This window comes from Mesoplodon densirostris, chromosome 3 (genome assembly GCF_025265405.1).
Source record: "Mesoplodon densirostris isolate mMesDen1 chromosome 3, mMesDen1 primary haplotype, whole genome shotgun sequence".
In the NCBI taxonomy this organism is placed as follows: domain Eukaryota; kingdom Metazoa; phylum Chordata; class Mammalia; order Artiodactyla; family Ziphiidae; genus Mesoplodon; species Mesoplodon densirostris.
In genome coordinates, this window is record NC_082663.1 from 41,604,014 (window position 1) to 41,616,631 (window position 12,618).

The window sequence follows — 12,618 nt, forward strand, 5'->3', positions numbered from 1 at the left end:
CTATGAGCAGAGACATAAAAAAATAGTTGAAAAAGTAAGGAGTTAGGAAAAGAGTGAGATGGGACATCTTCTTAGCTCAGGGAAGTCCATTCTTTCTTAGAAACATCCATCTCGCAGGCCTCTGATTCTAATTCTACTCAGGATATGAGTGAAGTAGTAATAATAGTGAAAGAGGCAAAGAGACAGGTGACACTAGGAAATGCTCAGGGAACAGTATGAACTCAGAGGGTTTGATTGGTAGAATAAAGGACCAGGATCACTTTATTTGTCTCTATAATAAAAGGTGCTAACCTTTTCTGGATCACCAGTAGTTAGAGATTAAAGTTACGGGTCTTTCCCTCAGAAAAAATCTAAGTGAACCCACACAAAGAGAATTTTTCACACAATTTCCTGAGGTTTTGTACACTCCCTGAAGCCCCTTCCTGCACCCAGATTCAGAGTCCTGGATTTATGACAATCATTCACATAATTTCATGGTCTCTTATCCTCAAAATGGGACACATTATTTCCCTGTTTGCTATTTTTTTAATGGCTTTTTAGTTTTCATTCCAAAATCATACCTTGATAAACCATGATGGAAAAGAAAATGAAAAAGACTGTATGTATAACCAAATCACTTTGCTGTACAGTAGAAATTAATTCAACATTGTAAATACTTCGATAAAATAAGTTTTAAAAAATTAACAAAAAAACCCCCAAATCATATCTTTGATGTTTTCTAAGATCTAAGATCAAAAACTTAAAAATAAGTAGTCCCATTCCTGACCAACCCTACCTTCTGCGATGACGTGTACCTTCGAATATTCAGATTGGGTTTTGAGTCAATCCCAAGCGGCCTGTCCTCTTTGGCCCTTCCCCACTGGTGCTGACCAATGGCAGTCTTTCTTCTCATATCAAGTGTCACCGCTTCAGCTTCCTTTTGTAGCTGTGCCATATTCAAATAGATGGGATAGGATAGAGAGGATTAGAGGAACATTTGAGAAGGAGCAAAGAAGAAAGAGAAAGAAGTTGAAGATAGACCAGGTCAGAAGAGGGCCAGCACGACAGGTCTGGGGTAGCAGCGCCCACCTCTCCTCCTCTGGCAGCAGCACTTCCTGTTTCTGGAGGAGGCCTCATATCCTGAGCTCTTCTTAGGAATATGTGAGGCTGGAGGCTCACTTCCGACTCCTTTCTAAAGGCTCACAACTGTTTGGCGTTTGCAAACATGTGCCTTTGCATGGAAATTTGAAGATGGCTATGTGCCCCTCCTGTGCTGTGGTACAGATTTATCTTTAAAATGTGTTGTACTAAACAAAGCCCAAGGTAACATAGCCTGTGGGAAGGCTTTTTTTTCCGGCACAAAATATATCAAAACAATTCAGAGATATATCAACACACAGTCTGTTAAAAAAATGAATTTCAGCTGAGTGAATTTGAAGATCTAAGCAGCTTTATTTAATGATTCATGAATCAGGCAGCATCCCATCTAACAAACAGAAAGGAGCTCCAAGGAGCTGTAGAAAATGGAAGCCTTTTACAGGCAGAAGGAAACAGTTGTGTTGGTTCAGGCAAGGTCACCTTCCTGTAGGGGAGAGAAGGGCTCTATCAGGTGGATTACCTCACTAGTGCTGACCAGGAAATTCCAAACTGACCAGTTAAGGTCGCATTCCTGGGAGGGGGGGCGTTTGAAACTGCAATTAGGTTCGGTGTTAAGTCTGGGTTTGGTGACGTGGACTTGGCACAAGTGTTTCCATTTTGGGGCTGTTGTCTCTTTTTTCAGCAATTCGTATACATTTTACTTCATCATGCTTAGTTTTTTTTCTTTAAATTTAGACCATTTGTTTCAGTGTTTGGCACACACTACACTCTTATGCTTTACAGGTGATGTTAATGCTTTTCATTTCTCAATTATTTTAGGATATTCTGATGCTGGGTGCAGTAGGAGCTTATGACTGGAGTGGGACTGTTGTCCAGCAGACACCTCATGGACATTTGATCTTTCCTAAACAAGCCTTTGACCAAATTCTGCAAGACAGAAATCACAGTTCATATTTAGGTAAGGCCTAGCAGCATTCGGCTCAGCAAATTTAAATCCCATCCTTTAAACTAGCGTCTTGTTGAATCTCAGGGTCAGTTCAGCAAAGTGCTTGAGCTATCCTCTAATTGTTATATTTGTTGCACATATTTCTGTTGCCTCTTTGCCAGTCAGGCCTTAGCCTGTAACTACTTAATGAAACGCTGTGTATTTGACTCATTAATCTCTTCTGGCTGTTCCAGCAGTTGTTATTCCTGGGACATGATTGTGTTTCTCCAAAATAGAAATAGTTCCTAAGAGTCAATACGGTAAGTAGTAGCCTTATATCAATTTGGAGTTCCTAGTCTTTTTATTAGTGTAATAAGCAGCCACCAATTTCGAGCACCTACTATGGGACAGCTCCTGAGTTGGCTGTTCTATCTATGTAACATTTAATCCTTCCAACTACCCTTTTTTGTTTTTTGGTTTTTTTTTTTTTGCGGTACGCGGGCCTCTCACTGTTGTGGCCTCTCCCGTTGCGGAGCACAAGCTCCGGACACGCAGGCTCAGTGGCCATGGCTCACGGGCCCAGCCGCTCCACGGCATGTGGGATCTTCCTGGACCGGGGCTCAAACCCGCGTCCCCCGCATCGGCAGGCGGACTCTCAACCACTGCGCCACCAGGGAAGCCCCAACTACCCTTTGAAGGAAATATTATTATCCTCATTTTACCTTTGAGAGCCAAAGAGGTTAATTACTTGCCTAAAGATAAAAAACTTCCTAAGTGGCAAGGCCACAATTTGAACCTGGGACTGTCTGACTCCAAAGCTTATGTTCTTTCCACTGTGCATATTTCCACCTTTTAAATTCATTTAGTTTTTCATTCCAGAAATATTGGTTGAGTGTCAGATTCATGAGTGGCTGATGGGGACAACCCAGAATCTAGGGCCAGCTTTATAGGGAGATGCCCCGCCTCCACTAGGCAGTGCTGGTGGCCAAGGGGCAGAAGCAGTTTATCTTAGAAAAAGGAGGATGTGCACTCAGGATCACTAGCAACTGTGCGTCCCACTAACGAAGAGGACCTCTGATCATCTCTGTTAAATTCACAAGCGTATCTGGCCGAGCTATTCAGTAGTGCCTACTCTGTGACCCTTTCTCTCCTAGGTTACTCTGTGGCTTCAATTTCTACTGGAAAAAGTGTCCACTTTGTTGCTGGAGCTCCTCGGGCAAATTATACCGGCCAGATAGTGCTGTACAGTGTTAATGAGCGTGGCAATGTCACAGTTATTCAGTCTCACAGAGGTGACCAGGTAAATTCCATTGTTTAAGAAGATGAAATTAATTTCAGGGACAACAGGACAGGTGGGGAGTTAGTAGAAATGGAAACTAACATTTATTGAGTGCCTATCCTGTAGCTGGCTCTGTAATCTGTGTTTACTTGAATGTTCCTTAAATCTTCACAACAGTACTGAGATCTACCATCCCCTTTTGACAGGTTACTGAGGGTTTAACTACCTTTCTAAGGCCACATAGCTTTCATGGGGTGAAGCTCTCATTAAAGCCCAATGATGACAGGCACCTAACCAGTGCTTTGTAGGCAAGCCCCTACAAGGGGCCAAGGACCTGGAGGAGAAATAAGGAGAAGAAGGGAGCAGGATAGCATCATAAAGACTGAGCTACGACATCTGGGCTTGTCGAGGTGTCCTGTGGCTTTGACGTTTCTAAAAGTAAAACAACTCCCTTCTCTGCCACTTTCTTCTGATGTGTGACGGTTTGGTAGTCAGAACCTGTGACGCCGCCCAGTCATGGCCTACGAGAGCAAAGGCCAGCTGATAGATTCCTATTTCCTTGCAAAGTAGTTTTGACTCATGGACTTAGCACATATTTGAAACGAGCATCGCTGAACTCTAACAGCCAACAGAAAATTTTCTTCCTTAAATCAGAGAAACCGACTATCCACAGATTTCCCTTCTCTGGGATTAAATCTGATCCACTGTCTCTATGGACTTTCCAGGAATAAGAAGATCTGAGTCTTTGACTTCCTTGACCACAAACCAGCTATGATCACATACTTTTCCCTCCTCTTTAATATTTTAAAGAAGGGTGCTTTTATTTTGAGAAAAGTAATGCAAGTGTTATGGGAGGAATCATTTCTGATTCATTTCTGAATCCTCAAGAGGCATTCACGTAGGCATAGGTTGAACCTTGGTTGGACGGAAGGATGATCATTCAGAGTTCCAGCCTCTCATTTCCTTTTATCAGCAACTAGTTCTCCAGCCCAATCTATCTGGGAACTAGTCTACTGTCCCAGATCATGCCATGGACACTTACATCACTTGTGGTTTCCCACTCCACTCCACCTATCAACTTCCTTGCCATCTTCTAAGATGCGATTCAAATAATACTTAATCTTTCTAAGCCTTTCTGACTCCTGTGCACTCTGCTTACACAGCATTTGCTACTTGCCTCTATTATCATATATTTTACCTCGGAAGCACAATTATTTGCTCTGCCTCCCTCTCCCCTCCTGCCTTTGTGTACAACATCTCACAAAGTTTCTAAGTGTTTCTTAAATGTGGTCTTTTACCCACCAGCATCAGAAGCACCTGGAGTGCTTACTTAAAATACTGTTTTCTTGATCACCCCTTGGACATGGTATCAGAATCTCTGGAAATGGGTCTCAGGAATCTGTATTTTACAGATACTTTTTTGGTGATTTTTGTGCACCCTAAGGTCTAAGAACCAAATGTTAGATTGTGATACAACCGGAGAGAAGGGGCTATGTTATCCATCTTTAGGTACCTAGCACCTTATAGGCAACGAATGCTCAATTTTTGCTTGTTGAATGAGTAAACAGAAGTTCAGCATAATACTAGGAGTATAGGAATCCTAAGGTTGATATGCTTTATTACTCCAGATTGGCTCCTATTTTGGTAGTGTGCTGTGTGCAGTTGATGTGGACAAAGACACCATTACAGATGTGCTCTTGGTAGGTGCGCCAATGTACATGAATGACCTAAAGAAGGAGGAAGGAAGAGTCTACCTTTTTGCTATCACAAAGGTAAAAAATAAATAATTATTAAACTGACTTTGTTTGATTTGCTTTAGTATTGGTAGATAAAAGTTAATCTGCATTTTTGAAGAATTAAGAAAATTTATCATTGAATGATAATTTTCATATAGAGTATGGTTTATTTATAAATTTATTTATTTTTGGCTGCGTTGGTTGCTGCTCACAGGCTTTCTCTAGTTGCGGCGAGCAGGGGCTACTCTTCGTTGCGGTGCACGGGCTTCTCATTGTGGTGGCTTCTCTTGTTGCGGAGCATGGGCTCTAGGAATGTGGGCTTCAGTAGTTGCAGCATGTGGGCTCAGTAGTCATGGCTCACAGGCTGTAGAGCGCAGGCTCAGTAGTTGTGGCGCACGGGCTGGTTGCTCCGAGGCATGTGGGATCTTCCCGGGCCAGGGATCGAACCTGTACCCCTGCATTGGCAGGCGGATTCTTAATCGCTGAGCCACCAGGGAAGTCCTAGAGTATGATTTATATTTCATCATTTTGAGGATGTCACCATTTATAGTTTTAAAAATCACATTGATAAGCATAACTTAGAGCTTAATGTATAGTGCCCTGCCGTTTTCCACGAGGTCTTTGAATACATATTCTCTTTACAAATAAAGTCATTATAAATGCACATTGTTTTTTGAAATACGTACACACACACACACACACACACACACATGCACAAACATCTGTGTATTTCCCAAGTATCTCATTCAATTATTCTTCTTTGCTATAAAGGTATAACAATAACAGGGCAAAGCTACCTTGTTAGTATTTTACAGTGGTAAGTACAAATTTTACCAGGCACTTTAGAAACCTCCATATATTCCTGGATGCTTTCTACAGTAGTTTGTCAGGAAATTCCATTGCTTAGTGTAACATTTAGGTATATATCCAAGTCTTGGAAATTCTAGTTCTTGCACATAAAACTAAGCATACTCTAACATGGAAAAGCCCAGTTTTTCCAACTTGCAGACTGAACTCTCTAAATCCATGCACATAAGTATAGAGAACTTATAGAAAGAAAGAAAGAAAGAAAGAAAACCAAAACTAAAGGCACAGGTTGACATAGAAAATTAGATGACGAGATACAGAAAGGATGGAAAAAGAGAAGCTAATATTAATATAGTAAATAGTATATTTATCTGTTGTGATATTTTGTCCTACCTTATTTATTTAAGTTAATGTAAGAGTTAGCCCTATATCAGAAGCAGTTAAAACAATTTTAAAGCATATAAAGAATGTGCAGTTGAGTATTTAATAAGGGAAGAGCATATCTATTAGTTTGGAAATTTAACAAATCCCCAGTTTCTTAAATGTTTCTTGCTAGGCAGTCTGAATTATCATTAATTGTTGAAGGTGAGAAGATCTTCCAGTATTTTACCAGACACAGCAACAAATTGATTTCCATAAGATTATTATAGAGGAGAAGGAATCAACACTGACCCAGTTTCATGGGTGAGAAGCATTGCTTTCTTATGAAGTCATGAAATATTTCCATTCTTGATTTCAAAATCTGAAGAAAAAAGAAACACACGACTGTGTCTTTCACAAGAAAATGTCTTTTCTTTGGCAGAATTATTCAGTGTTTCTTATAATAGGATATTAACAATCTCATTTTTCACTTTCTATGCCATTATAATTATGCCACTGTTGTTCAGTAGTTTTTAAATAAAGGACTAAATTAAGATATTGTGTTTTATTTTGTCTCTACCTTAATTTTATTGAAGAGATTAGATTTTTACCAGAAAATTTTTAAATCCAAAAATTTGGAAACAGATGAGTGAGGATTCTAATATTAAGGGGGAAAAAAGACAAAGAAATGGACACTTTTATGTAGGTTGTGCAGCCACAGTAAAGAGATTGCTTCCTTTCACCTTGGTTTATGAGCAGATTGATTGCCTATGACCTCACTTGCTAAAAAAATTTTTTGTATGTCTCATCATAGAGAATTTTGAATTCTAGGTTTAAAATCCTATCCATTTTTAACAGTTTGCAAATTGGTTTGGGCATCATTTGCTGTGAATTTTAATTATAAAAATTGTAAGTTTTTCTCTTTTTTTAATTGAAGTATAGTTGATTTACAATGTCATGTTAGTTTCAGTTCAGCACAGTGATTCAGTTATACATATATAAACAGATATATATTCTTTTTCAGTTGCTTTTCCCTTTTAGGTTATTACAAAATATTGAGTATAATTCCCTGTGCCATACAGTAGGTCCTTGTTGGTTATCTATTTTATATATAGTAGTGTGTATATGTTAACATAAGGTTTCCTTTAATTGTCCCCTTTCCCCTTTGCAAGGGCATTTTGAACTGGCACCAATTTCTGGAAGGCCCTGAGGGTGTTGAAAATACTCGGTTTGGTTCAGCAATTGCAGCTGTTTCAGACATCAATATGGATGGCTTTAATGATGTGATCATTGGTTCACCTTTGGAAAATCAGAACTCTGGAGCTGTGTACATCTACAATGGTCATGAGGGCACCATTCGCCTGAAGTATTCCCAGGTAATCCAGTTTCGTGGTGATTATTTACATGTGAGTATCATTCCTTTAGAGCTAGAGAGTATCATGCGGACCATCCAATCCACCCCTCTTGTTTTATAACTTCATTCACTCATTCATCAGATGCTTGGTGAACCTCTACTGTGTGTCAAGCGCTGATAAGTCTCTGCGAATGCTGTAAAGTCCCGTCAGACAAAATTGTGCTCTTTGTGGATCTTCCATTCTTGTGGAGGAGACAGGGGAAAAATGAGATAAATAAGATAAAATAATCCAGATAATAATAAATGATAAGGAATTTTTTTTTTTTTTTTTTTTTTTGCTGTACGCGGGCCTCTCACTGCTGTGGCCTCTCCCGTTGCGGAGCACAGGCTCCGGACACACAGGCTCCGCGGCCATGGCTCGCGGGCCCAGCCGCTCCGCGGCATGTGGGATCCTCCGGGATCGGGGCACGAACCCGTGTCCCCTGCATCGGCAGGCGGACTCTCAACCACTGCGCCACCAGGGAGGCCCAATGATAAGGAATTTTAAAAAACTAAAATAGGGAATGAATTTTCAGGACTGGGAGATATCAGGTATTCAAGTGGGTGACCAAGAAAGCCTCACTGAGAAGGCAGCTTTTGAATAAAGACCTGAAGGAAATGGACTAAGAGAAGAATCAGGACCCAGACTTGCATCAACTCCTTCCCAGTCCACTGATCTTTCACTGCTTTATTTTATGTGAGAGATTCATGCTATTTCTTTGATGAAAATGTGGCTGCAAGAATGATAATCTGATCAGATAAGATGTGACTGAAAAATCAATGGAATTCTGTGGAGAATAAAACCACCTGGGAAACGGCCATATAAAGAACATACCAAATACCATATGCTAACACATATATATGGAATCTAAAAAAAATGGTTCTGAAGAACCTAGGGGCAGGACAGGAATAAGGACACAGAAGTAGAGAATGGACTTAACACGGGGAGGGGGAAGGGTAAGCTGGGACAAAGTGAGAGAGTGGCATGGACATATATACACTACCAAATGTAAAATAGATAGCTAGTGGGAAGCAGCCGCATAGCACAGGGAGATCAGCTCGGTGCTTTGTGACCACCTAGAGGGGTGGGATAGGGAGGGTGGGAGGGAGATGCAAGAGGGAGGAGATATGGGGATATATGTATATGTATAGCTGATTCACTTTGTTATAAAGCACAAACTAACACAACACTGTAAAGCAATTATACTCCAATAAAGATGTTAAAAATAAGTAAGTAAATAAATAAATTTTAAAAGTATTATTAATTCTTATAATAATTTTAAAGTATAAAATTTAAAAAAAGAACATACCAGGGCAATGTAGATGCTGCCTTTTTTCTGTTTCAGTTGTCATGCACTATAATTTCATCTCAAACTTGCTCTTTTAGAAAATCTTGGGGTCTGATGGAGCCTTTAGGAGCCACCTCCAGTACTTTGGGAGATCCCTGGATGGCTATGGAGATTTAAATGGGGATTCCATCACTGATGTGTCTGTTGGTGCCTTTGGACAGGTCATTCAGCTCTGGTGAGTCAGTGAGAGCCAGACACAAATTAGCTAACGAACAAATGGGCTGCTAAGTAGAGCAGATTGCTGTGCCAGTATTATTGAAATGTCACATGTGTTATATAAGACTCTAAAACATTTATATGTCATAGTTTGCATAGAGGAAGGAATATGTTTTTCCTGGTGGGAGGAAAAAAATATTTGCTTAACATTAGAATCAAGTTTCTCTTCTCTATATAGTGAACAGAAAAAGTACATTGAAAAGACAAAGCTCTTGAAATGGTATTCAGGATATTTCTGATTATTACCTTCCAAATAGCCTTACCTCAGCTTGCAGAAAAGAATTCTCATGAGAATGCTCTAAAAATACTGAACACTGAGACCACACAAGTAAAGTGCAACTTCTCATGTGGTTAAAAGGTATCTTTTACAATTATTGGTCATAAACAAGAAGCCATTATTTAGGTTTAGCTGACCTCTTGTTGACCTCAGGAGGAGTTGAAGAGCATGTGGGGAACAATAAGGGATTCAAGGGCCATGTGAGTCAAGGACAAAAATAAATATATTGGGCTGGCGAAGGACTGGAATCAAAAAGAAATAGAGAATTTGATCAAGAGTCCCCAAGAAAATATAGTTCAGTTATCCATTCATGCCTGCTGAAAAATGAGCTTTTTTAAATGTCCAAATACATCAAGAACAGAAAAAAAGAATTACCTATCGAGTAAATTACATTGAGTTCAATGAAGCTATTTACAGTATCTCACTCGTGCTTTTAAAGGATGAAATGCATTGTTTTTAGTGCAGCATTGGTTTTTTTTTGGCTGTGTGGGGCATGTGGGATCTTAGTTCCCCAACCAGGGATTGAACCCGTGCCCCCTGCAGTGGAAGTATGGACTCTTAACCACCGGACCACCAGGGAAGTCCCTTAGTGCATCATTTTAATGAAACTTCATGTGGAAAAAATAAAACTCAACGATAATATTTAAGACTTTGAAAAAAAGAAAATATATTTACTGAATAAAATCAGCTAAAATCAGTTAAAAGTAGCATTAAAATAACACAAGGTATGATTACACATAATTATATGGCTGATTTGTAAACAATTTTGTAAGAAATCATACCCTTCAGTGAACATCACCCTGTAGCCACCTTGGTTGGCCTCACACTTGGTAGGCTATATACTTACTATATTATGACATTCCCTTTTTAGATAGTACATGGTGGCCAAATTTTTTTCTTTGAAGGTGAATTTGATTCTTCTAAAAAGTCAAGACACATGGAGTCAAATCAATTTATTGAGGGGATCAGTTAAGCTAGGTTAATGCCGTTTTGTAGTCACAGTCCTATAAGTTGCTAAGACTGGTTTTTCTGGGTAACTTCCTGAGAATAATTTTTTTAACATTTATGTCTTTCAGGTCACAGAGTATTGCTGATGTATCTGTAGTTGCTTCATTCACACCAGAAAAAATCACTTTGCTCAACAAGAATGCTGAGATAAACCTTAAACTCTGTTTCAGCGCCAAGTTTAGACCTGCTAAGCAAAACAATCAAGTGGGTGAGTAAACCTGAAATAATCTATACAACAGATAGGTTTGCTTATAGAGTTTTAGTCCTGAACATAACCCATACTTTGGATTTGGAAACCAAAAGAAATAAGGGTCTTGCAGACATTTGAATTGCCACATATTTGAGGTGCCTGAGAATGGTTAATTCGGCGTGGAAGGTTTGTTTAGACCTTCGTCTGTCATCTCTAGAACGTAACATTCTGCTGCTGAAGGTCATAATTTCAATAAAATAATCATAGCCTCTCCCAATCTGTCCTCTGAGTCTCTCTACACCTTCCTAACTGAAAACCATGGGCACGTGCAGATTACACTGAACTCAAGCCCATATTAAATGAGCACACTGTATGTTGGCTTTGCCATGATCTCGATAGAGTGAGTTCAGTACAAAGATCAAATATTCCTATTCTTAAAAATTTAATAAGCATGAAATAATGAGAAAGTATAAAACAATATATAATTTGTGCCCAGTGTTTTACATTTTCTAAATAATCCAAAGAAGTGAGTGAAAGTCTAACGCATGTCCTATCAGCAGGAGAGAGTAGGGAAGGCTGTGTGCAGATGTCAGCAGAAGCTGTTGTTGTCTCTCCCTGGATGGGTCCAGTCATCTTCCAGGGCCTGGCTGAGGTCCCACAAGCTCTCTGACGTCTTTCTAACCACTGCATCTCACCCCCATCTCTCCTGCTCCAGTTGTCTCACCTCCCTCAATACGTAGCCATTGATTCAGCACTTGATCCAACACTACCTTCTTTCATTTGCTACTGTTTCACGGGTCCTAACCCCCTTCATCAGATTTTGGCTCTAAAATTTAGAAACCCGTAGTTCCTACAGCTATTTCATTAGGTGGTGAACAAATAAACTAGCTTAAAGGGTAAAAACATAGAGGTATTTGTCACGATTCATACCAAGAAATAAGTAGTTTACGAACACAAAAAGTTAGATTCACATCTTGGCACGCTTTCCATATTTCCTACTTTTCATATTCATCTGGCATTTTTCCTTTCAGGTGTTCTAACACTGACCCAACTCTGAGTAGCACATCTCACAGACCTGCCTTGTAGCACGTCCATCTCAGTAGCCACGATAGTAGAGTCAAAAACCATTACTGTATAAACATGAAGTGGCTAGATGAAATGTAGAACATGGTGATTTTCATTAACAATACTGTATTGTATATTTGAAAGTTGCTGAGTTTAAAAGTTCTCCCCACACACAAAAAAATTGTAACTTTTTGAAGTGATGGGTATGTTAACTCACTTTATTGTGGTAATTATTTTGCAATATATAAAATCACTATGTTGTATACCTTAAACTTACACAATGTTATATGTCAATGATATTTCAATGAATCTGGGGGAATAAAACATTAAATATAAAAGATTAATTTGGAAAATCTATTAGTTGGCAGAAATGACTGGTAGGTCACCTCTCCTGGCCCTGAAGCATGGATTTGTCTCATGTATCTTCCTCCCAATTTTTGACTATACTTCACCTCTTCTGTTGCCACACACTCAAAAAGGGCGTTCTGCTTTGAGAATTTCATTCCCTTCCACTCACTGTCTAGGGTCTCCTGCTACTGGGCATCTTTCCCTTTGAATCCTTCTTCTTAATGCCTTAGGTCCACACAGTCATGATCATTTGTCACTTAATTACCTGGCAATAATAGTATGTAAGACAGGAATCCCATCTCTGTGACTTTGAAAAGTGAATTTATAAAGTATTTGGCTTCTATTATTTATTGCATCAGGTGCACACTCCAGTTTAAAGTTAATAACATAAAAAGGATTATCATATTGCCTATGTGACTATGTATCATTTTTACCAAGCTGTTGGAAAAAAATAAAACAGTATAATTACCACACCTACTGACTTTGTCCTAGCCACAATCACTTCCCCAGCATAACTTATCCTTTGCTTTATTTTCACCATTTATTTTTAGTTCTTGATTCCTTTGTATTTTATCTTTGTTAACCTCA

General features: G+C 39.3%; 1 protein-coding gene across 1 annotated transcript in view; it reads left to right on the forward strand.

Moving 5' to 3' along the window:
* ITGA2 (integrin subunit alpha 2) overlaps positions 1 to 12,618 on the forward strand; it is a 109,539-nt gene that overhangs the window by 71,111 nt on the left and 25,810 nt on the right. The window contains exons 11-16 of the mRNA XM_060092872.1: positions 1,897 to 2,035; positions 3,157 to 3,302; positions 4,910 to 5,053; positions 7,357 to 7,560; positions 8,965 to 9,101; positions 10,496 to 10,635. Of these exons, the coding sequence (XP_059948855.1) occupies positions 1,897 to 2,035; positions 3,157 to 3,302; positions 4,910 to 5,053; positions 7,357 to 7,560; positions 8,965 to 9,101; positions 10,496 to 10,635 (910 nt within the window). The remainder of the gene's footprint in view (positions 1 to 1,896; positions 2,036 to 3,156; positions 3,303 to 4,909; positions 5,054 to 7,356; positions 7,561 to 8,964; positions 9,102 to 10,495; positions 10,636 to 12,618) is intronic.